Source organism: Piliocolobus tephrosceles, chromosome 15 (genome assembly GCF_002776525.5).
Source record: "Piliocolobus tephrosceles isolate RC106 chromosome 15, ASM277652v3, whole genome shotgun sequence".
In the NCBI taxonomy this organism is placed as follows: domain Eukaryota; kingdom Metazoa; phylum Chordata; class Mammalia; order Primates; family Cercopithecidae; genus Piliocolobus; species Piliocolobus tephrosceles.
Genome location: NC_045448.1, coordinates 14,907,528 through 14,934,007, shown reverse-complemented (window position 1 = coordinate 14,934,007; position 26,480 = coordinate 14,907,528). Strand labels below are relative to the sequence as shown.

At 38.2% G+C, this 26,480-nt stretch overlaps 1 protein-coding gene across 1 annotated transcript in view; it reads left to right on the top strand.

Moving 5' to 3' along the window:
• NBAS (NBAS subunit of NRZ tethering complex) overlaps nt 1–26,480 on the top strand; it is a 394,400-nt gene that overhangs the window by 328,022 nt on the left and 39,898 nt on the right. Inside the window, exons 45-47 of the mRNA XM_026454698.1 lie at nt 397–599; nt 2,935–3,024; nt 14,481–14,676. Of these exons, the coding sequence (XP_026310483.1) occupies nt 397–599; nt 2,935–3,024; nt 14,481–14,676 (489 nt within the window). The remainder of the gene's footprint in view (nt 1–396; nt 600–2,934; nt 3,025–14,480; nt 14,677–26,480) is intronic.

Below are 26,480 nucleotides of genomic sequence, written 5' to 3'. Positions count from 1 at the left end.
ATTATGTGGTTGTAGTGCATTAGTGATAATAATAATAGAAAAGCTCATACTTATTGAGCATTACTTTATTCCCGAAGTGCTAAAGAACTGATTTTTATATTATCTCAGTTAATGTTCACAACAGCCTCTATTCACACGACCCTATTTTCCTCATCCTCATTTTACAGATGTTGAAATTTGAGATCACAAAGGCCCACTGACTAATAAATGGTAAAGCCAGAATTTGCACTCAAATGTGGGTGATCCTTGAGCCCAAGCTCTTAATAACTAATATATGCGCTTTGGTATGGTGTTGCTGCTTGTCATGTATCTGGTTCCAGGATCTAAATATGTTTCACTTTGTGCATGTAGATACATTTAATTTCTGTTTAAGTGTTGATTACCATGTCTTTACAGGAAACACTGCAAAAATACAGTCACCTCTATGATCTATCCCGATCAGAAAAAGAGAAACTTCATGATGAAGCCGTGGCTATTTGTTTAGATGGTCAGCCTCTAGCAATGATTCAGCAGCTGCTAGAGGTGGCAGTTGGCCCTCTTGACATCTCACCCAAGGATATAGTGCAGAGTGCAATCATGAAAATAATTTCTGCATTGAGGTAAGCTACAGAGTGATCGTTGTGGAAAAACTAGGGTGACACTTTGTCAATGATGGTGCTAAGCTATCATCCTGTATGTAAAAGCATTTTATAAGTTTTGAAGGACTTTACAAAAGTGAGAGATTATTTTTAGGGTTCTCATAGTCTTGTGTCTTCAGAATGGAGACCATGAAAATGTTTTATTGTTGGTACTGTGTATAACATCTTAAGCTACATAATTTCTGGTTGGACCGCCTTTTACAATGTTTTCTTGAAATAAGGGAAAGGCCAAAATGGCATTTGACACAAGTAAGTAAGTTTCAGGCTGTCCGGTGACTTCAATATGGTTTTTCAGATCTTACCATTTCTAATTCCCATTCTTTGTAGTAGTGGGAAAATGGTTCCCAGAAGGTTCTTTTGAAAAATACAAGACAAGGTTAATCATACATTGATGAAGTTAGACATCTGTAAAGTGTCTTTAGACATTATTTACCTGCAATTAATGGCACAAAAACGACAATTGAGAAATTCTTGCTTTGTGTCGACATGCGGGTGCCTTTGTAGGAATGCATCCAAGAGGATTAGAAAAGAGGCAAAAGTGAAGCTAAGAAAATAATGGGGCATCAAGTACTTTCTGTGAATAATGCAATTAGGCTAAAAGATTTAGTTATGTTTAATTTATTCTCCTTTTAAGCATTCTTTTTAATTCTGTATTGCACTTGAGGAACTTTTTGATTAAATGTGTGTCAGTTTTCTCCAGCTGAACTGAAATCAAATGAGCCTTTATCAGTTTAATTACCCCAGCCTCATACAGTTTTTACCTTAATGCTCTGAGGTATCCATTAATTTTATATATAGGGAGATATATAGAATTTCATAACTTTTTTTTAGAAGAACAAATTTCAAATTAATAAAGCTTAGTTTTATTGTTTGCTTATTAGGATTTCTTGATGTTGGTTGTATGAACCAGTGTCCTCTTTCAAATGATGACAGATATTTGTTGGCCACATTTTGTACCTTTTGGTTTATGGTTATCTTTTTATAATTTCTTAAACCAAGTTTTAGATGAAGCTCACAAAAATACGCATTTTGAAAAATGAGTGTTTTGATGAATTTAGTTTATTTCTTAAAATTGCCCATTTTCATGAATAATTAAAATATGATGGAATAGTTTTATGTTTATAAATTTTTGACATAAGTTTTACTTCTCTTTTTCTGCATCCAATTCTACCACTACAGATTTGGTTCTGATCCAATAAATGGTATACTTGGCACACAGAAGACATTCAATAAATGTGAATTAAATCTTCCAGCAATGGAAGGAAAAGAGAACTTAAGGAATTCAGCTACTTCTGTTTCTAAGGAAAATAAATTTTTATTGACAATGTTCATAACATTTACCTTTTAGGAAGTTAATAAGATGTAGTAGGCACAAAATAACAAAGACATGAAAGGAACCAAATCTAACAGTTGATTTATATCATTAAATTATTAGAAAAACTCATTGAAAATATATTTTTCGGCCGGGCGCAGTGGCTCAAGCCTGTAATCCCAGCACTTTGGGAGGCCGAGACGGGCGGATCACGAGGTCAGGAGATCGAGACCATCCTGGCTAACACGGTGAAACCCTGTCTCTACTAAAAAATACAAAAAACTAGCCGGGCGAGGTGGTGGGCGCCTGTAGTCCCAGCTACTCGGGAGGCTGAGGGAGGAGAATGGCGTAAACCCGAGAGGAGGAGCTTGCAGTGAGCTGAGATCCGGCCACTGCACTCGAGCCTGGGTGACAGAGCCAGACTCCGTCTCAAAAAAAAAAAAAAAGAAAATATATTTTTCCTCTGTTGCATTTTCAGGATTCACTAGAGTTCTACACATAACATCTGTAAAAGGGGCATAATAATAGTACTTGTCTCATAGGATGTTGTGTTTAATAGTGGCAGAATATATGTGAACTGTTTAGCATTGCCTGGTACTTATTAGTAGCAAGTAAATATTAGTGCTTTCTTTAAAAAACTTCAACTGGAGGATGTAAATCATTATTACATTTAATGTTAAAAGTAGCTCATACAGTTGATGTTCAATGAATGTTTTTCGAATGACACAGTGCAAGTAGATTGTGTTATTCTCTTGATAGGAAAACATGCATATATTAGACTGAGCCCCTTAAGGGCAGAAAATGTTTCATTAGCACCTAGTGTATGGCTTGGTACATTTGTAGATATCACATAGCACAAATGACTATGGGCAGGCAGTATACCATGCCAAAATTCAACCAGGTTCATTTAAGCGTGTGAATACCAAGTTTATTTCTGAGACTGGAGTGATCCTTTTCTGAATCAGTTTCTCTCTCTTTTCACAGTGGTGGCAGTGCTGACCTTGGTGGGCCAAGGGACCCGCTGAAGGTCCTGGACGGTGTTGTTGCAGCCGTCCACGCCAGTGTGGACAAGGGGTAAGACTAGAACAGTATGTGCATCTTCATTAACTGGCTTTCCTCAGAGTATTAGAATCGCTCTTAGTATCCATGTGTATGAGGCTTCCAAGACTAAGCCACATTTTTAGGTGTTTTCTGAAAGAAGAACTGAGGACCTGCGGCTCAGTTCTTCCTCAGAAGAACTGGGAAAGGAGCGGCTCTGCACCTGGAGACGTGGTGTTCTCAGCTCTGTGCCGACCCCACCATCTCCAGGTCCTGCTTGCCATGGAGAGCATTGTTTTCTCTTGCCTCCTTCACAGCCATTAGAGATAATAATCATCATAATCATTCTGTTAGGGCAGAAACTGCTCTGAGCTTCCTACAAGATAAAGGATTCTCATCTCCAACACGTTAACTGTATTGATTAAGTACGGAAATTCCTAGGGTGAGTATATATGTTCTTTAAAAAAAAAATTTTTTTTTGCATAAATTAAAATCTGCCTTGTTTTAGGACTCAAAGTATACAGGCTTTATAAGCCTAGAAAGATGTATATATCTCTGATGCTATTTTTAGAAAGAATTTTTCATTCAGATACAATGATATTGATAAGAAAAAGAGCAGCCACAAATGAACGGTTATGCATGTCCTTGAAATTCACAGAGGTCTTTACAATGCCTAATATCCATGTCAGCCATATAAGACCTCTCCCCAATTTTCTTTCTTCAATTGAAAATATGATAGAATATAATGAAGATGGGTTTCAGAAAACTCCCCATGGTTTCATTTGGTAACATTTTTATTTGCATGTTACCTACCAGTTATTGTTCAGGTACAGATATCTTTATATATAGTTTCAATTTAAATGTATAAACTTTTGTATTCTCTTATTTATTTGCTATTGTAAGACTTTCCATTGATCTTTGTAGATTTAATGATTATTGTGATTATTATTTCTAATGGCTGGATATGTTGTTGCCATTTTCAGAGGAGAACCTAAAAGAAAAGCTCAGAGAGAGGAGTTGACTTGTCCAGAGTTATAGAGCTGGGAAATAGAACCAGGATTCCACCCTGGCTCTAAATGATAATGAAGTACTCAGATGCCGAAGCCTTCATAGTCTATTTCCCTGCATTGCTTTGTGCACAAGGTTTGAGTGACAGAATATAGAATGAACTATGTAGGTGAAGATGGAAAAACATTGCAAGCAGGGGCTTCTACTTGCTGTGCTTTTTACTTTGCACAGTGTTTCTGAACCCCTTTGCTTACAGTTCTTCAGATAGGAAAGTTGCTGTAGCAGTGGCTAATTTAGGTCCCCCATTTTAAAAAGAAATTAATGATTCATGGGGTGTACTGTGTGCCATGCTCTGTGTGAAGTCACAAAGGGGTCATGTGGATAAGAAATAACCTCTAACCCCAGGGAGCTCACAGTCCTACGGGGGAGACGATCTGGCCTGTAGCCATAGTCACTGTGCTATAGAATGGGAAGCGCTGTATGGAAGGCAGAGTGGAGGGAGTAGTTAGGGCAGAATACACAAAGGGTGACACAGAGCTGGTCAGTGAAAGAAGAGTCTGTTTGGAGGAGATAGATGATGGTATTCCAGGCTGAGGAAGCTGCCTGAGCAACTGCACATGCAGCAGGGAGCAGAGCAGGCAGAGACGCTACATGGGAAACGCTTACCCTCCTTCCAGGGCCCATCTCACTGCTGCTGTCTCCTTCCCAGCTTGTCAGTGAGTTCTCAGCCATCAGCTCCCAGAGAGCTGCTGTCAGCAGCGCAGCTTCTCTCAGGCTAGGCTGACTCTAGATCCTGGCCTCCCAAGATGAAAGGGTCTCAACAGGTACTGTTTTAGGCCCCTTTCAATGGAGCTTCTTAGTCTTGTCCCACTGGGACATCTCAAGAATATTAAAAGGCAGTGTTTCTTCTTAGTGAATTTCTAGCCACGTATACAGAAGAATCCAATTTGAGACTCACTGTAATACAGACTATTTTTTAAGGTTTGAAGAAGACATTAGGGAGTGGAGGAACAGAAAAAGATCTTACTTTTTATTCTAGGGACACACAATAACAAAGCCTTCTTAACAAAAAAAAACCTCAGGGAATTTTTTATTTCTTTTGGCTTAAAAAATAAAAAGAAGAAAGACAAAGCCATAACTTTTATTTTGGCAAGTAATTTTTGAATCTGCACAGTTAAACCTGACACCCTTTGTTTGGGTTTCCCTTCCCAATAATGTGCCTGGCAGAATCATGTAAGGGAGACGGTTTATGTTTTCCAGGTAGTTCCAAGGAGGGTCTTTGCAGTGATATGGTTATTCTGGTTTTTGAAAGTAATGCTCTCAAGTTATTCATTCCTTGACCTGACATGACAGCCTAACCTCCAGGAGCCCGTGCCAGGCCTCATGTGCCCCTCACCCTTTCTCTTGCTGACATACCAAGCCTCCCTCAGTCCCAAACTCATAACCTGGACATCCACTACCCTCCATAGTGTCTGTTTTGACAGTAGCCTCACTCATACACATCTTCAGATGTCACACACAAAGGCGCATTACATGCTCTTGGGTTAGGTATACACTATCCCACAATATCCCTGGCAGGGAGACTGCATAAAAAAGTAAGAATTTGAGTATGTGTGTTGATGGCCACCACCAAATACTTGGTTTTGTGGTTAATTTTTAAGCAATTTATGCCATTATTCACATGTCCTCTTTTTTTTTTTTTTTTTTTTTTTTCTTTACATAGAGTTTTGCTCTTGTTGCCCAGGCTGGAGTGCAGTGGTGCAATCTCGGCTCACTGCAACCTCCACCTCCCTGGTTCAAACAATTCTCCTGCCTCAGCCTCCTGAGTAGCTGGAATTACAGGTGCCTGCTACCGTGTCCAGCTAATTTTTGTCTTCTTAGTAGAGATGGGGTTTTGCCATGTTGGGAAGGCTGGTCTCAAACTCCTGACCTCAGGTTATCCACCCGCTTCGGCCTCCCAAAGTGTTGGGATTACAGGAGTGAGCCACCACGCCCGGCCCACATGTCCTCTTTTATCTTTTTATGTTGGTGCAAATATTATTTGCTTCTTTTAAATTTAAATTTTTATATTGTATAATTGACACGTAATAATTGTACACGTTTATGTGGTACAATGTAATGTTCTTTTTTTTTTTTTTTTTGATACAGAGTCTTGCAGTATTGCCCAGGCTGGAATGCAGTGGTGGTATCTCAGCTCACTGCAACCTCTGCCCCCCGGGTTCAAGTGATTCTCCTGCCTCAGCCTCCCGAGTAGCTGGGATTACAGGTGCATACCACCATGCCTGGATAATTTTTGTATTTTTAGTAGAGATGGGGGGTTTCACCATGTTGGCCAGGCTGATCTTGAACTCCTGACTTCAGGTGATCTGCCCGCCTTGGCCTCACAAAGTGCTGGGGTTATAGGTGTGAGCCACCACACCCGACTTGTAATGTTTCAATGAATGTATACATAGCATAATGATAAAATCAGTATAATTACCATATCCAGCACTTTAAACATTTATCATTTCTTTGTGGTGACAACATTCAAATTCTTCTAGCAATATTGAAATATTTAATACATTGGTATTTGCTCTGATTCATCCTACTATATAAATAAGACACCAAAACTTATTCTTCCTGCCCAACTGTAAGTTTGTGCCTATTGACCATCTTCTAGTATCCCACACTCTGCTCCCCAGAAGCCACCAATCTACTCTCACTTCCATGAAATCAACTTTTTTAGATTCTACATATGAGTGAGATCATGTGGTATTTGTCTCTGTGCCTGGCTCATCTCACTTAACATAATGTTCATCCATGTTACTGCAGATGACAGGATTTCACTGTTTTGTGGCTGAATGGTATTCATATATACCACATTTTCTTCATCTGTTAATCTTTAGATGGGCATTGAGGTTGATTTCATATCTTGGTGATTATGAATAGCACAGCAGTAAACATGGGTGTGCAGAAGTTTCTTCAACATACTGATGTCATCCCTTTGGATATATACTCAGTAATGGGATTGCTGCATCAAATGGTAGTCCTATTTTCAATTTTTTAGGGGAACCCCCATTCTGTTTTCCCTGTGTCAAACCCATAGCTAACATCATACTTAATGAGAAAAAATTGAAAGTTTTTCCTCCAAGGTTTGGAACAAGACATGGATGCCCATTTTCACCACTTTATTCAACACATCACACTAGAAGTTCTATTCAGAGCAATAAGACAAGAGAAAGAAGTAAAAGACATCCAAATGGGAAAGGAGGAAGTCAGATTATCCCTGTTTGCACACAGCATGATCATCTATGTAGAAAATCCTGAAGATTCCACAAGAGGTGTTAGAACTTTAAGTAACTTAAAATTATAACACCTAGACAGGCCACCTGTACAGATGGCTTTCTTTTCAGTTTAACCACGTTCTTGCCTCTAGATATGAGAGTGAGTATCTTAAGGATTTTAAATCATGCCAAAGACCTTTCATAACATCTACAATTAAAGAGAGGACAAAGGAATTAATTATTTGTGCATATGAAATTTCTTTCATAAAAGAAATTCATAAATGTGTATGCTGTCTCTTATTATTTATGTATATTTGTAACATATTTCAGGAATAAAATATCAATTTCTAGTTTGTGTTAAGAATTTGTTTGCTTAAGAAAAGTAAGTTTTAAAAAAATTTTCAATACTAAGAGTGTTCTAAGAGCATATATCCATATATCTGTTATACCTGGAAATAAGAAAATACTGCCATCAAATATTTTAAAAACAAGGAAACAAAAAAATACTAATGAACATCTAATTCCTCTATGCCAAGACTTTGGAAAGATGCTATTCAGTAACTCACTTAGTCCTCAGAACAACCTTATCATACAGAAATTGTCATGTGCATTTTACAGATTAGGAAATGAAGCTCAGAGAGGTATGCATTTCTCTCACCATATCACCTCCTTTTGACATTAAAGAGCCAGCACAGGAAAGTAAAGCAGTGCTTCTCACACTTACTTCTGCATAAGAATTGCCTGGAGATCTTATTAAAATATAGATTTTGATTGAGAAGGTCTGGGTGGGGCCTGAAATTCTCCATTTGTAACCAACTCCCAAGTGATACCCAGTCCATGGAAGAACTTTGAGTAGCAAGGTCTTACCTTTCTTGTCTCTTTGACATGCTTCTCTCTGCCTTTGCCTTATTTCCTTTCTACTTCTCGCCTTCATCTAGCTTTAAAAAACTTCCTAACAAGAATGTCTCACAAGCATGAGCCAGTATATTTGTCATTCTCAAAAGGATTTATAGCATTAAATTCACTCAGATAACAGGTAATTAATGCAAAATTCCTCTGTGCAATATTCAAAAAAAGAAGAAAGATTTGCTTCAAAACTATTGAGTTTGGCTGGGCGGGAGGGGAGGGGTGTTGATTATTTAAATTGCTACTTCACAGTCGCGGCTTCAGCTGCCTTAAAGTTTCATATAAATATTGAACAATGTCACATAATTCAGACTTTATTAAACTCTTTGCTGTTATCTAGAGATTTCACATTATTTTTAAAGTGAAAACAAAGAGAAAAAAAAAGAAGAAAGAACGCCCCACCTGGAGCAAATTGCATCTGATTTTTTTTCCTCTTCCCGCTCTGTGAGGCAAAGTGAATCACCTGGTGTTCTCTGAGCACCTGCAGTTCGTGAGGCCTTATGTCCTGTGAGGTTGAGCCCTCCTGAAAGCCGTGGTCACAATCCAGGGTGGTGGATCCACTCTGTTACCGCAGTATTTCTGGATCACTTCGGGCCATATTTATGAGTATCCACTCTGCCATGTTACAGCAAGGTGTGCCCCCCTTTCACTGATAAGTGAAGCCCAGGAAGGTACTCTGTTTTATTTTTTAATTATGCTTACAGTTCTCCAAGAGCCCAGGAAGATATTCTGGGTTGGTGTATGGTTGAGAGCAGCCACGAGATCATTTGTATTTATCAGGAGTCAAGCTTTGAGATTGGAATTGTGTGCATACCAACATCCTTACCTTTCCAGGCATTTTTCTTTTAATATAACACGATTATGATTTTCCTAAAGTCATCCTTTTTATATTACTCCAGTACCATTTATGCATTCGTTTATTTGCAGTTATTTCTTATTCCTTGCCAGTTCCCCCTGATTGTTTCATGGGAGCTGGTAGATAGAAGACATTATCCTGGGAAATGTCTGCCCCACCCACTCCATATTTAGTGAGGAAAGTGTGCATAGTATGCGGGTCAGTTCATTAATGGAGGCACGGGACCTACATGGAATGAATGTTTACGTCCCTCACTGTTAGCTCACTTGTACATACCCCTCCCTCCTACTACTGGGCTTCAGACGAGGTAGGCAGTGGGAGAGCCTGGGATGAACTAGAGAGCTCCTTGTCTAAAGGAGGCAGCTGCTGCCTTGGCCACAGCCTGTTTTTGCTACTGTTTTCCTATCATCCAGTTTTTAAACCGGAGCTGGAACATCCTGACTCTGTGTATGTGTCTGTGAAATTCCTTAATTTTGAAACATTGGCATCTGCTATGCAAACCAGTCACAAAATCTGGTTGCCAGTTTACTTTCAGTATGGAAGAGACCTAATGTTCCTTCAGATATTCAAATTCTATGACATTTATATTTAAAAGAAATCTCAAATGTGTGTGTTTTGCTTGCTTGAATGTAGTCTTGCTTTCTTGGATTCTCATATAATATTTTATTTTGATTAGTGCATCAAGATTTATAAAATGCTTTTATGGTTACCATCTCCTTTAATGTACCTTAACTATTTGAATTTAAGTTTGGGTTATCTTTGTATGTGTATGCCATGCAGAACCTGAAAACTCTCTTACTGAGGATTCGCTTATTTATATGCTTAAAAATCCGTCTTCTTGCTTTGATTCAATAATTTCCTTTGTTTGCTTGACATTTCCCGTCCATTCCTTTGTACATTTGTGAATGTCCTTCCATTCTACGTTACATAATAGGGAAATGCCAGGTGAACACTCATTCCACCTCACAGTAACACAGTCTCAAATTAGTCAATTAGTGAACATATTTTTGTTGTCACTGTTGCTGCTGTTGTTCTTTTCTGTTAATAGACCTGTGTATGGGCCGGGCGCGGTGGCTCAAGCCTGTAATCCCAGCACTTTGGGAGGCCGAGACGGGCAGATCACAAGATCAGGAGATTGAGACCATCCTGGCTAACCCGGTGAAACCCCGTCTCTACTAAAAAATACAAAAAACTAGCTGGGCGAGGTGGCAGGTGCCTATAGACCCAGCTACTCGGGAGGCTGAGGCAGGAGAATGGCGTAAACCCGAAAGGCGGAGCTTGCAGTGAGCTGAGATCCGGCCACTGCACTCCAGTTTGGGCGACAGAGCGAGACTCCGTCTTAAAAAAAAAAAGAGCTGTGTACATATTGCACATGACTTCTTTGGACTAAAACTGATTCTGTGTTTCCTTTATCAACTAATTTTTAAAAATAGTGTACTAAATTATTGTTTGCAGTATAATATCCCCTCCCCAATCCTCATTATAGGGAAAAAAGTGGAAACAATTCCCTACGTGTTTGTAGTGAAACTATGAGAGATTTTCTCTTTTTTATCTATTTTATGACTTTTTTTTTTTTTTTTTTTTTTTTTTGAGATGGAGTCTTGCTCTGTCACCAGGCTGGAGTGCAGTGGCGTGATCTCGGCTCACTGCAACCTCTGACTCCCTAGTTCAAGCAGTTCTCCTGCCTCAGCCTCCCAGGTAGCCGGGATTGCAGGCATGTGCCACCACACCCAGCTAATTTTTGTATTTTTAGTAGAGACGGGGTTTCACCATGTTGGCCAGGATGGTCTCGATCTCCAGACCTCGTGTTCTGCCAGCCTCAGCCTCCCAAAGTGTATTTTATGACTTTTTAAAATCATTTGTATTACCCTTATAATGAAGTAAATATGTTTTGAAATAATGATGTTCTTTTTTAATTTTTAAGCTCATTAAATCCTCTCCTTGCTTTCGTAAAAGATGATAAATGGAATCACTTTCCTTCTTCCTATTCTAGTATTTTACGTTATGAAAGTTATAATTGCTATTTTTTACCTGTTTATCTTGAAAAATTTAAAACCCTCAGAAAAATTACACAGATTAAAAAACCGACATGCTCTTCCCCTTGATTTGCCAGTTGTTAATATTTTGTCATGGTTTTCCTCTCTGTTTCCCTATGCATATGTTTGTGTGTACGTGTTTTTATATTTGCTGAACCATAAGAGTGACTATGAATTTTAAGAACTCAATTTGAAATCAAAATGTAAGCAATTTTGAAGCTAACATCTTCAGGAGATAGTGTCTAGTCAATGTCCTTGGAAGCTTTTTCTAAAGAGCTGCCTTTCATTTCTGTGTAGTTTTGTTGAGCACCAGTAATAGTGAAGCACATCTACGACATGGTTCTTCTAGAACACAATGCTTCTATTTTAGGAAGGACTTCTCCTAATTTTATTATATGTTTGAACTATCAACACAAAATGAGAGCATGTTCCTCTAAACTGTCAAATGTTATTAGCTGCACAGTAAGTTCTAATGTAAAAGGAACTAATTTGATTTAATAACTTGACAAATATTAGAGTAATAATCCTTCTATATCTTATCATAGCTGAGTAATTTTAATCCACTGCCACACTGTTCTGGAATATGCCCGTTTGGTTCAGTAGCATTGTGTAGTAATTGACAAGGCAGTCAGATAATCCAAGTTCAAATATTCGTGCCACTACTTACTGTGTGACCTTGGACAAATTATTTTGATCTTTTTTAAAATTTTAATATCATTCAGTTCAAAATGTCATAGTCAGATTCTTAAATCTGAGATTGTTACCTCATCTACAAATTGGAGATGATAACAGTATACAAGAAAAGGATAGTTAGGATGAGTGATGTAATTGATGGTACATGGTAAACCTTCAGAAGTTATTATTAATACTGTTTTCATTCTTATTCACCATATTGGGGGCTTTGGTTATTATTATAACTTCCAGCTTGTCTTCATGACAACAGCTTCCTCACATTCTAGCTTTTCCTACTTATCTCTTCTTGGCACTTGGGTGAGAGGGCAAAAAAAATCAACTTCATCTTATGTGAAACTGTTAGGACTTATAGTCAGAAATGGACTTTAAATTACTTTCTTCCTGAATTAGACAGCTTCAAGTCTTCATCACAAGTGCCTTAGTCTGCCCCAGCCCATACATTTTTCTAATAAATAACATGATTTTGATGTTTCACTGCTCACAAATTGTCTATCATTCCCATTTCATGCAAAAAAGATCAGATATCCTTAATAATAATGGTTGCTTTTAATTGAAGCACTTAGTTATATGCCAGACATTGTATTACATGCCTTGCATTTATTATTTTATGTTTCTGTTTAATTTCTCAACAACCCCATGAGGAAAGTGTTGTTATCCATCTCCAATATACAAATAAGGAAACTGAGGCTGTGATCTATTGAGTGACTTCTTGGTCAAAGTAACATTGTCAGGAAGTGGCAAATGTGGGCACTGAGTCTGGGCCTAACACCTCCAGAGCCTGTGCTGTCAAAGAGTTAAACTGCACCGCCTTTTCAGCCTTGTTTTCAGTCTCTTGGTTACCTAGGTGAGAAAGCCTATCCTTCCTTAGCTCTCTCTCCTCTAATTTACCACCCACACATCTGTGCTTTAATCTCTCCCTGAACATTCTTTGTCCTTTGAAATCTTTTGCTGTTTTTTTCTTGCTGTTCTCTGTCTGGATTGTATTTTCCCACACTTCCATTTATATACATTCTAATTATCCTTTGTGATCCTGTTCAGATGCCATGTCCTCTATGAAGCCTTTCCTGGTTCTATTCACTCTTCATCCAGAAGAGTTGTTCACATTTATATTAGTAATTTGGATAATAGTCACTTATAAAGTCTTGCTGTTCCATGGTATTATTAGTTCTTTGAAGGCAGAGACCATATAATTTTTAAACTATAGTGCTATGATGATGCTGATAATTATGGTGATGATCGTTATTATGACAATGATGGTTACTATTTATTAAGTACTTCCTCTGTGTGCCACATAATTTGCTAGGTGCTTTGTATATGTTATCTTGGTTTCACAGACTCTGGGTGACACACTCTTGGGACCTTTATCTGTCACTATAACCTGGGAAGGATAATATTCATGATTTTATCTAGAGTTCTTAGGAAAGTCTGCAGCCAGGATTCAGTTAGGTCCATCAGATTTTTTTTTTTAATGGTCTTTCCATTACACCCATTACACTGTACTGTCTGTTCACTTTGCAAAAAGTTCACCAGAAATAGGTGTAGTATTCTATTTTTGCACCTGAATTGTTTCCATTTCTGATAAATATTTAGAAGTCTTATACATAAAATTAATAACTGAGTTGCTAAATTTACGAAATTCTTAAACCAATTATCCACAAAATTTTGTAGTTTCATTTATTCTTAAATACAAATAATTCTTTTAAATTGCCATAAGATCGTATTTGACAAGTATATGAAATAATACATACTGAAAGACATACTCAGTGGTATTGCAGAATTTTATTCTTCTCAGAAGTTAAAAAAAAAAAAAGTCTCGTAATCTTATTAGGGCATGGAATTTGATTTAAGGTAAGTTAGACTGGGACTCAGTCTAGGTGATTTATAGCTAAAAACCTTATAAGGATCTGGCTACAACAAAACCTGTATAATTCAGTGCCTTTAGCATGTGGGAGTGAGTCTTCTCTATGGATAACCCCTTAAGAGTTATGAATAAATAATCCATTGACATAATCAAATAAGATATTCATTTGGGGTTACAAGAAAAGAGATTCCCGTAGTAGATGGAATGTTGTACAAACTTTGTTGTCCCCTTTTATGAATCATTTTAAACTTCACAGTCCTATAATAACCAAGCATTCATACTTCACTTTTAGAGTAGTATAAAGTTTGATCCTCTAATGGCATATTGAAATGCTGATCATCTGGGGAAAATGGTAGAAAGAACTAGAGCTTTGGGGTCATACAGCACTATTATACATTTGTGTGGGCATGTTATATCACTTCCCTGAAGTTTGTTGGTTCAGCTGTAAAGAGTAACTTATGATACCTACTTTGCTTAACTATTGTCAACGAGTAATCAGATATCTCAAATTACTACAATGCAGCCTTGCAGTATTGGTATCATTATCAGAAATAAGCCTTACTACTTACTAAATTTTGAAATAAACTAGCTAAGGATATTTATCTGCTTTATATAACTCATTTTAATATGATACTGTTTAAAAATTACATTCATTTTACATAGGTTTTAAAATGAATGTTTTTGAAATTTTAAATGGCTTACAGCTTACCTGCTGTAAGCCATTTAAAAACCAAAATTTTTCCTCTCAAGAGGAAAAAAACAAAGTCATCCAACAAACAAGTGTTAGGTCAGTGACCACATTTGATTACTGGAAGGGGAAAAATAAAAGGCTTAGGAGTTTACAGATACCTCTGGATTTTGCCCTGCAGTGAGGAGCTGGTTTCACCTGAGGACCTGCTGGAGTGGCTGCGGCCTTTCTGTGCTGATGACGCCTGGCCGGTGCGGCCCCGCATTCACGTGCTGCAGATTTTGGGGCAATCATTTCACCTGACTGAGGAGGACAGCAAGCTCCTCGTCTTCTTTAGAACTGAAGCCATTCTCAAAGCCTCCTGGCCCCAGAAACAGGTAAGGGAGTGTCTGAATGATTATTTTTCTTACTAACAATAATTAGGCCAGACGCGGTTGCTCACGCCTGTAATCCCAGCATTTTGGGAGGCCAAGGTGGGAGGATCACCTGAGGCCAGGAGTTCAAGACCAGCCTGGCCCACATGACGAAACCCCATCTCTACTAAAACTACAAAAATTAGCCGGGCGTGGTGGCACGCACCTGTAGTCCTAGCTACTCAGGAGGCTGAGGCAGGAGAATCACTTAAACCTGGGAGGCAGAGATCGCAATGGGCAAGATCATACCACTGCACTCCAGCCTGGGCAACCGAGCGAGACTCCATCTCAAAAGGAAAAAAACAAACAATAATTGGAGGTCAGTTCTTCATTTCTTTAAACAACTGTCAACTGGATAATCATCTTGGTAATGCAGACTTTCCAATATATTTATCAGTCAGCTATTTAGTAGTTGAATGTGTGCAACAAAATTTATTTTTATTTTTCCATATGCTTGAACATGCGTATGCATGGTAGGTTACATGTAGAAACACATGTACATTATTTTTCTCTTAATAGGCGATAGGATGATTCACAGTATCAGTTAATTATGGTGGCTTACTCTTGCCCAGGAAAAATGCAGATCTGAATGGAAATATGGTGAACAGTTTAGCTAATTCATTTCCTTCGTGCTTTGCCTAGGTACTAAAATGCTGTCCCTTCTCCCTATATTTAGAAGGACGTAATGTAGCAGCGACACAAGATCTTAGTTTCTCCATACTGTACTTCAAGACTCACTCAATCCATCTCTCTAGAACCTTCTCTAACCATTGCAAGCTTAATGGAACCTTGAATTCCATATATTTGAGCCTTAATTATTTGTAATTATTATCATTATTAATTACTGTTAAAAGTTTTGGTTTCCCACCACCATGAAAACTGAAGCCCTAGAGGATGTATTTACCATCTTTGGACTGTAGGTATCCTGTGCACATACTCAGAGCTTGAATCCTTATTGATTGAATAAAGAAGAATGCTAATTCCTAAATCAAAGAAATATGGTGGCTGTTGAAGTTTGGCTTAAATTCGAAATTGATGCACCCTGAGGCCATAGGGTCCAGGAGTCAGTAACCTTAATCACGTGCTTTAGCAAGCAGGGTTAGGCCGTCATGTCAATAAGTGTTAGCAACTAGGACTTCCCAGATAATCCCCATTGCAAAAGAGTTTCCTAGAGGTCTAACTCCAACTCATTCTACCGTCTAATTATAAAGCAGGTTTATAATTTATATGGTTATTACTACATCTAAAGAACAATAAATTTCTTTGAAAAAATGAATCAGATTTTAAGAATATCTTGGGGCTCATCACAGAATATCTTTGTAATCATTATCAGATATAGTCTTATTTCCCACTGTGAGATGAAAAGGTCAATACTATTGTTTGCTCTTCAGAGTTAGAGAAACTGAGATTCAAAAAAGATAGACCTGTCAAAGATTCTCTACTCTTGTCAAATCACTGAAGTAGATTGTAGTTAAAAAATCATGAATGTCAGAATCATACTCTCTCTGAGGCACTGTTACCTTAACATGTTCAGTCTCAACATTTTGCCTTGTATTACTTGAGGAAGCCACTTGCAGGGTTTTTTAAAGAGCAGGCTAGGAACATGAAGGCAATAGGCCGTGAGCTCTATTCCAGGTACAGGGCATAGAAGTTAGAGATGTACTTGTTTTCATGTGGCATCCCTGGGGTAAACCCTAAAATAGGTCACATTAGTTTTGCTATGTGGAACTTTAGGTTCTGATTCTGGTCCTGAAGCAGATGAACGTGACTGCAGTCATGTACTTTCCTCACACCTTCACTTTTCAAGTTCTCAACTTCAGTCAGTTTCACCTTCCTGTCAGGATAATGAGGCTGATTTCTCTGGTTAGAGCCTCGCTTTATGTTGTGTCAGATTCCTAATATTCTAAAGATACTAGGAAACAGTGTAGAAGTTGGGAAAAGGGGAAAATGTCCATATTATCTGACATGTTGAAACACTAGAACGTACACTTTGATATTTGAACCCGAGCTCTTCATAAATGTTCATCAATGTTCTAATTACTCAAGAAACAAGTTGTAACTTTTATATGAGTTCAAGGATTTCTGAATGTTTTTGAGATTTTAGTTCCTTGATAGCTTAACTTTTTTCAAAAGCAGAACTTAAGGCAATTTGGCTTGTAATTAAGATTTTTTTCTGAAACACTTTTCTAAACTGACTTGACTTTATTGTTATGAGTGCAAACTATTTTGTCTCGTCTGCCAAATCCATGTGTAACTGCACTTTACCAATATTTCTTCTGTGGTGGTGCAATCTTTTTCAGGCCCTCTAGGAAATCTCTCGCAAGAGTCTCTGAAAGACTCTAATACAAGTCATCTCATATCCCCCTCATTCTTTTTATGTTCTCTCCTCTCTGCTTTACCCTTATGTAAGAGCATTTTCCCTGTTCTTGGTAGGTAATGATATGGATTTGTTAAATATTTGGTAGTCCAAATAAGAAAGTCACACTGGCTTAATGATGCTACTCATCTAGAGTCTTCTCCAAGAAGTAAATCAGTGAGTGTCCCCCTCCTCCTTTAGAAATTAAAGGTGTCTGTCTGGCATTACTGATGGAAAGCTATTTTGAAGGACAGGTGCTTTTGATGGCGGAATATGACTTATAATTGTAAATAACCTCTCGTTACTGGGTGAATGAATGCAGAAAAATTGCATTTAGAATGGAAACACCAACAACTTCTGGAATGTTACAAAACTATGCCCATAGTTTAAATTGTCTCCTAAATTATTGTTTTTCAAAAATCGTGTTACCTTTCACTAGAGTAGTAGAAAGATCAGGGCACTAGTGGACAGATACTTGTGTGTGTGTCCATCCTCCCTCTACCACTAGTTTTATAATTTGGGAGAAGATTCTTCATCTATGTGCTTGGCTGCTCAGTATATAAAATGGAAGCTTGAACTAGAGGAGATAGAGGATATTGTGCTCCCTTTATCATTTCTCTCACATACATTAAACTCCACTCTTTGTCTCCATATCCCAAACACCTAGAAGATCCCCAAGGGTTGACTGCATACGCTCTTGTTTTTTCCATTTTCTCTCTATCCCCTGCTTCATTCTCAGAGATATTTTGGTGATATTAAGGATAGAGACGAGTTCTTACCGCGTAAGGATAAGAATAGATAATGATATTGCAATGTTCAATTACCAAAAAATGTGGGACTGGTACCTTCAGTGTGGCTGCTATCTCTCTTAGGCAGACTTTGCATATACCTCAGAGAGACTTGATATTTAATTATCCTTGAGGTGCCCAAAGTAGTGGCCCCACAGATCAGTGTGTTGCTGGGAAACCAGCCAGCTCCTGCAAAATTAAACACAGTCTCTGGTTCTTGCTACCTCACTGGTTCTCAGAGAGACAGCAATTTCTAGTTTTCTAATGATTAGTTAACAGAATTAAAAATTCAGAGACCCTCGTTTTTCAACAGTTTGAGAGGCTTTTATTTCCATTCCAGAAATATGCCCCAGCTTGGGGTGGGAGGGAAAAAGAGAGGGACATGGGGGCAGGGGGGAGGGGATGAATGTGTTGTGTTAATCCTCGTGGTATGTCTTATCTGAGTTTTTCAGCTTTTGTAATTTTCTAGCTAACTGGCGTGTGAAAAATATGGGGCAAAATACGGTTATTTCCTTTTAAAAAATCCCATACCTTATCACTTCAAACTTTTTTCCCATTTTTATGTAAAAAAGAACATGTGGCTTAGTTTTACCTTTTAAAATTTCAATATGTCTGAATTTGTGGTTGTAAGTGATCACCAAAAGAATTAGTTTGAGACAATTTCTAACCTCATTACAGATGCATGTATTTTGCCTATTTTGAAATGTGCAAGGACATATTAACCCTTCTTTTCGGAAATCAGTTTGACTATATTTCCAAATTTTTAGTAAAATATGCCCTTCCCTCTCAGAGCTCAGAGAACAGCAACAAAAGTCCAGTATGCCAAGCTACATTTAGATCCTTACAAATGATTTACTGTTACCTTAAATGTCTTCAAAGCTAAGACTCACTGTCATGATTTACTTAACCAAATGTAGGATAATATTTGAAGTTAAAAATATATGCGCACACATCCAAATCATACATCCCCGATAGCCATGAAATCACAGATTCCTAGAACTAGAAGAGACTTTCAGAAGCATCCCAGTTCAGCAGTCATATTTTATAGAAAAAGATACGGAAGTCCAGAAAGGAGAACTGCCTTCCGCATATTTTAGCTTAAATGTTTCCTGTTCTACAATGACTATACAGCCTAAGTTAACCACCTCAGTCACGGTCTGTTTTATTGCTGTCTTAATTCTCCACAAATCACTCACCAGTGTCTGCTGCCTCTTTCCTGCCTGTCCTTATGTTTGTCTATTTATTATATGAACTCTTTCTTCTTCCATTAGAATATAAATTCCATGAGAACAGGGATCTCACAAACACTCAATAAATATTTGTTGAATAAATGAATATCAAATCTTTAAAAACTTGTCCAAGGTCACCCTTAAAATGGCAGGGCCAGGACTCCTGACTTTCAGTCTGATGTTCTTGCCATTAATGATGAAGGATTAGACCATGTCGCTTCCCCCTGATATGCAAGCAAAATGATTTGCTTGGGATAATGAGAAGATCTCCTTAGAGAGTGGCCAAGCACTTTTGTTTGATTTTTATTAGCTTGCCATAATTCGCTGACAGTGATTTCTGACCAGCCAGTTGCTTCTCATGTCACAGCACGTTTGTCCCAATATAAGCAAGAGAATTGAAATGTTAGGATATAGCTCCTTGTGTCCTTTTTCCTAAAATAATTAAAGTTGACAGAGCATCCATTTTAATTGGTCCTGCAAATACTTGGAGATGTTGAGAGTTTCTCCTTAGGAACAATGGGTTCTTTCCTTTCAATATTTGCCCTCTGGCCATTGGCATCATTGGGGGCAAAAGAAGGAATCCTGGATTGTGTACTGTGTGCATGCTAATCTTTAAAACTGTCTTGCAAAGTGGTTAACCAGCCTGTTTTAAGTGAGGTCACATGACCAATTTAAGGTGATACATGGAACTCAAACCCAGTTCTGTCTGATTCTAAAACCTATATTCTTGGCACTTCTTCCTATTTGCCAGGGAAATATGCAGCACTAATATTTGAATAGCCTTGGACTAGATAAAGCATAGCCTTTTCCCCTTCCCACTGTGACTTTACATAGATTAAATTTGATTAGAGATGAGAAATCAGGGGTTTGAAAGAGAATAAAAAGCATTGCTTTGTCTTTTACATTTGTCACTGTCTCAATACATAGTACTGTATATGTTAACTGCTGCTTAATTCAAATATTGAAAAATGCTGTGCCTAATAACTGTTGTTTGAACAGGGCAATATATGTGGAATATTCACCAAATATTCTTCAAGCATATGTCATTTGACGTGCACTGTGCTACACTCTAGGGACAGAAAAATACACAAGGCAATTGGTAGTAAAATGTTTGGGCTTTCTGGCCACCAGTCACTAGCTCTGTGAGCTTGGAAAAGTTAGTAAATCTCTCATAGCCTCAATTTCCTTGTCTAAAAAATGGAAATAACAATACAATACAATTGTTGTAAGAATTAAATAGGCTAATACCTATAAGGCTCTAATTCTGGTCCCAGTAAATGGACCTAATTGGTGAAGGACCTCTACACCAGTGGAGAACACAGATCTATCAACAAAGAAGTAGATACCCTAAAGGGTTTAGATACTGTAATGATTTGTTCTCATGCTGCTATAAAGAGCTGTCTACAACTGGGTAGTTTATAAAGGAAAGAGGTTTGATTGACTCACAATTCTGCAGGGCTGGGGAGGCCTCAGGAAACTTACAGTCACGGCAGAAGGGGAAGCAAACAGGTCCTTCTTCACATGGCAGTAGGAAAGAGAAGAATGAGAACTGAGCAAACAAGGAAGTCCCTATGAAACCATCAAATCTCGTAGGAACTTACGAGAATAGCGTAGGGGAAACTCCCCATATGCTTCAGTTACCTCCCACCAGGTCCCTCCCACCACACATGGGGATTATGGGAACTACAATTCAAGATGAGATTTAGGTGGGGACACAGTCAAACCATATCAGACACTGTGGTAAAAGTCTGCACAGTACACAGGGGTCAAAGGAGGGCACGCAGCCACTGTCTGGATGCAGTGAGGAAAGGCTCACTGCTCTGAAGGGTACTTAAACTGAGTTCAGCCCAGCTGGTGTATGGTATGAAGACAACAGCCACCAAGAAAAGAAAGTGGAAGGAAGCAGACCAGATCCGGGGCGGGGCGCAAGTATCATGCTCAGGTTTGACTTCTGTGCTGCTCAGGCAACACAGAAGGGTGTGGCCAGGGAAGCAACATGATCAGATCTATGTTTAGGGAGAAACCCTCTGACCTCTGTGTGAACAATGGACTGGAGAGGTCTGGCTGGAGAGATGCCAGTTGGAAGACAAAATCAGTGGTCTTATTGCCTGGTCTGGCCCTGAACTTGGTACTAGCTGCGAACAAACAAGAGGCTAGAAAAGAAAGTTTAAAGCATTAATATCCATGGACTTGGTGTCTGCTTAGATATGGGGGCTTAGAAAAGAGCTTATTTTGCCTCTGATTTTTGCTTAAGTTACCAGGAGGAAGTGGTGCTGCTCAACTTATTAGCACATGCAGGAGGAGAATCCAGTTTTGTGGCAAATGACACTAATTTCAGGGAAATCATTAGTATGTTTTAATTCTAAACAACGCTTTTTGGCAAATGGAAGTGGAGATACAGGGAGGCTCTGTTTATCCCCTTCACACAAGCATCCTTTCTTCATAGCCTTAGTGTGTCCTAGTTAACAGTGACCACTTCCTAGGAAGTAAACTTGAGTTTAGCGAATGTCACTGGATGAGGTCTGCTCTAACACCATCTGTGGGTACCCTTTTACTAGGCTCAGGTCAAGTCTCAGTTGTGCTTTGTAATGGGCTAATCATGTCCGAGTGCCTTCTGCTTAGAGGTGTAATGATCTCAGCAGTGATGATCTTTAGTTAACATGTTGCACAACAATATCTTCTCTTCAATCCTCCTACGGATAAGTGAGAAAAAGATCAAAGGAAAAGGAAAAAAAATTATCAGGAAAAATGAAAGTATGTGAATGTTGGGCACTGGTAGGGGAAATAGAATAACTGGGGATAACTTTTTATTTGGAAATTTGAGGTTTACAAAAAAGTTGCATAAATTATGCAAAGTATTCTGTATACTTTTTACTCAGATTCATTAAATATTAATATCTCAGATAACAAAGCTACATTGTTTCAATACTATCATCTAATTTACACATAATTCAAATACTATTCATTGTCCCACTAGTGTCTTTTTTCTGGTCCACATCTAATATAGGTTGCATGTTGCATGTCTTTATTTTTTTATCTTTTTTTTTATTTTTGTGGGTACATGGTAGGTGTATATATTTTTGGGTTACATGAGATATCTTGATACAGCCATGCAGTGCATAAAAATCACATCAAGATAAATGGGGCATGTTTCACCTCAAGCACTTATCCTTTGAGTTATAAACAATCTAAGTTACACTTTAAGTAATTTTTATATGTACAATTAAGTTATTTTTTACTATAGTCATCCTGTTGTGCTAGCACATACTAAGTCTTATTTATTCTTTGTAACTCTTTTTTTACCTATTAATCATCCACTTCCCCTGCAACCCCCTCAGCCTCTGATTACCATCCTTCTATTCTCTATCTGCATGAGTTCAATAATTTTAATATTTAGCTCCCACAAATAAGTGAAAACATGTGAAGTTTGTCTTTCTGTGCCTAGCTTATTTCACTTACCATTATGACCTCCAGTTCCATCTGTGTTGTTGCAAATCTTAGGATCTCATTCTTTTTATAGCTGAGTAGTACTCCATTGTGTATATGTACCACACTTTCTTTATCCATTCATCTGTTAATGGACACTTACGTAGCTTCCAAATTTTAGCTGTTGTGAACAGTGTTGCAATAGGCATGGGAGTGCAGCTATCTCTTTGATATACTGATTTCTTTTCTTTGGGGTATATACCCAACAAAGAAATTGCTGGATCATATGGTAGCTCTATTTTCAGTTTTGTGAGGAACTTCTAAACTCTTCTCCATAGTTTTTGTACTAATTTATATTCCAACCAATAGTGCGTGAGGGTTCCTTTGTCTCCATATTCTTGCCCGCATTGGTTTTTGCCTGTCTTTTGGATGTAAGCCATTTTAACTGGGGTGAGATGATATCTCATTGTAGTTTTGATTTGCATTTCTTTGATAATCAGTGTTGTTGAGCACCTTTTCATGTACCCGTTTGCCATTTATAGGTCTTCTTTTGAGAAATATGTATTCAGATTTTTGCCCATTTTTTAACCAGATAATTAATTTTTTTCTATAGTTGTTTGAACTCCTTATATATTCTGGTCAGATGGGTAGTTTGCAAATATTTTTTCCCATTCTGTGGGTTGTCTCTTCACTTTGTTGATTGTTTGCTTTGCTGTGCAGAAGCTTTTAACTTGATGTGATTCCATTTGTCCATTTTTTGATTTGGTTGCCTGTGCTTACTCAAGAAATCTTTGCCCAGTCATCCAGTGTCCTGGAGAGTTTCCTCAATGTTTCCTTTTACTAATTTCATAGTTTGAGGTCTTAGAGTTAAGTCTTTAATCCATTTTGATTTGATTTTTATATATGGTGAGAAATGGGGTCTAGTTTTATTCTTTTGCATATGGATATCTGGTTTTCCTAGCACCATTTATTGAAGAGGCTGTCCTTTCCCCAGTGTATGTTCTTGGCACCTGTGTCAAAAATGGGTTTACTGTAGATCCCTGGATTTATCTCTGGGTTCTCTATTCTGTTCCACTGATGTTTGTGTCTCTTTTGATGCTACTACCCTGCTATTTTGGTTACTATAGCTCCATAGTATAATATAAAGTCAGGTAATATGACTCCTCCAATTTTGTTATTTTTGCTCATCAGAGCTTTGGCTTTTCTGGATCTTTGCACCTTCATATAAAGTTTAGGATTGTTTTTTCTATTTATTCAAAAAATGTCATTGATATTTTGAGAGGAATTCCTTTTGAGAGGAGTTGGGTAGTAGGAACATTTTAACAGTATTTATTTATCAATGATATTTGCCTGTAGTTTTCTTTTTTTATGTGTCTTTGTCTGGGTTTAGTATCAGGGTAATCCTGGCCTTGTAGAACTAGTTTGGAAGCATTTCCTCCTCCTCTATTGTTTGGAATAGTTGGAATAGGATTGGTATTATTCTTCTTTAAATGTTTGGTATAATTATAACACCAATCCTATCCGGTCCCAGGTTTTTCTTTACTGGGAGACTTATTATGGCTTCTGTCTCATTACTTGTTATTGATCTGTTCAGATTTTAGATTTCTTCATGGTTCACTCTTGGTAGGTTGCATGTGTCTAGGAATTTATCCGTTTCCTCTAGATTTTCCAACTTACTGGCATATAGTTGCTTATAGTAGCCACTAATGGTCCTTTGAGTTTCTGCAGTATTGATTGAAGTGTCTCCTTTTTCATCTTTGGTTTTATTTGGGTTTTCTCTCACTTTTTGTTTTCAAGTTAATCTGTCCAAAGATTTGTCAGTTTTATCTTTAAAAAAAAAAAAACCCAATGATTTGTTTTAGTGATCTTTTATATTGTTTTCTTCATTTCCAATTCATTTATTTCTGCTCTGATCTTTATTGTATCTTTTTTCCTATTAATTTTAGATAGATTTGATTTGTTCTTGCTTTTCTAGCTCTTTAAGATGCACTGTTAGGTTATTTGAAGTTTTTTTTTTTTTTTCCTTTTTGATGTAGCCACTTATAGCTATAAACTTCCTTCTTAGTTCTGCTTTTACAGTGACCTATAGGTTTTGTTATGTTATGTTTCCATTATCATTTGTTTCAAGAAATTTTTCAGTTTCCTTCTTCATTTCTTCATTGGGCTACTGCTTGATAATATTTCCATTATTTAAATGTTATAAGACTTGTTTTGGGACCTATCATATACTCTGTCCTTGAGAATGATCTATGTGCTGAGGAAAAGAAGTATATTCTCCAGCTGTTGGGGGAAATATTCTGTAAATATCTATATTCAATCCGTTTGATCTATAGTACAGATTAAGTCCAGTGTTTCTTTGTTGATTTTCTGTCTGGGCAGTCTGTCCGATGCTGAAAGTCGGGTGTTGATGTCTCCAGCTATTATTGTTTTGGGGCCTGATATGGTTTGGCTGTGTCCCCAACCAAATCTCATCTTGTTGTGGGAGGGACCCAGTGGGAGATAATTGCATCACGGGGGCACTTTCCCCCATACTGTTCTCGTGGTAGTGAATAAATCTCACAAGATCTGGTCTTTTTATAAGGTGTTTCCCCTTCCACTTAGTTTTTCCTTCTTTCTTGCCTGCTGCCATGTAAGACATGCCTTTCACCTTCCACTATGATTGTGAGGCCTTCCCAGCCACGTAGAACTGAGTCCATTAAACCTCTTTTTCATTATAAATTATTCAGTCATGGGTATGTCTTTGTCAGCAGAGTGAACATGAACTAATACAGGGCCTATGTCTTTCTTTAGCTCTAATAATATTTGCTTTATGTATCTGGGTGCTCCAGCATTGAGTGCATATATATTTACAACTGTTATATCCTCTTGCTGAATTGACCTCTTTATTATTGGTGATCTTCTTTGTTTCTTCTTATAGTTTTTGTCTTGAAATCAGTTTTGTCTTAGTTACTATATTAGTCCATTTTCACACTGCCGTAAAGAACTACCTGAGACTGGGTAATTTATAAAGAAAAGAGGTTTAATTAACTCACAGTTCTGCATGGCTGGGGAGGCCCCAGGAAACTTACAATGATGACAGCAATGAAGAGCAAGCACCTTCTTCAAAAGGTGGCAGGAGAGAGAAGGAGGGAAGCACCAGACACTTATCAAACAACCAGATCTCATGAGAACTCTATCACAAGAACAGAAAGGGGGAAGTTCACCCCCATGATTCAATCACCTCCCACCAAGCCACTCCTCCAACAGATGAGGATTACAGTTTGGGTGGGGACACAGAGCCAAACCATGTAATTCCATCCCAGCCCCTCCCAAATCTCTTACATCTTTCACTTTTCTTTCTTTTTCTTTTTTTTTTTTTTTTGAGACGGAGTCTCGCTCTGTCGCCCAGGCTGGAGTGCAGTGGCCGCCGGATCTCAGCTCACTGCAAGCTCCGCCTCCCGGGTTTACGCCATTCTCCTGCCTCAGCCTCCCGAGTAGCTGGGGCTACAGGCGCCCGCCAACTCGCCCGGCTAGTTTTTTGTATTTTTTAGTAGAGACGGGGTTTCGCTGTGTTAGCCAGGATGGTCTTGATCTCCTGACCTCGCGATCCACCCGTCTCGGCACATCTTTCACTTTTCAAAACCAATATGCCTTCCCAGTAGTCCCCCAAAGTCTTAACTCATTCCAGCCTTAAACTGAAAAGCACAAGTTCAGAGTCTCAATGAGACTGAGACAAGTCCTTTTCACTTACGAGCCTGTAAAATCAAAAACAAATTAGTTACTTTGAAGATGCAGTGGGAGTACAGACATTGGGTAAGTGCTCTCATTCCAAATGGGAGAAATTGACCAAAACAAAGAAGCTACAGGCCCCATGCAAGTTCGAAACCCAACAGGGCAGTCATTAAATTTTAAAGCTCCAAAATAATCTTTGACTCCATGTCTCATATCCAGGGCTCAATCATGCAAGATGTGGGCTCCCAAGCCATGGGC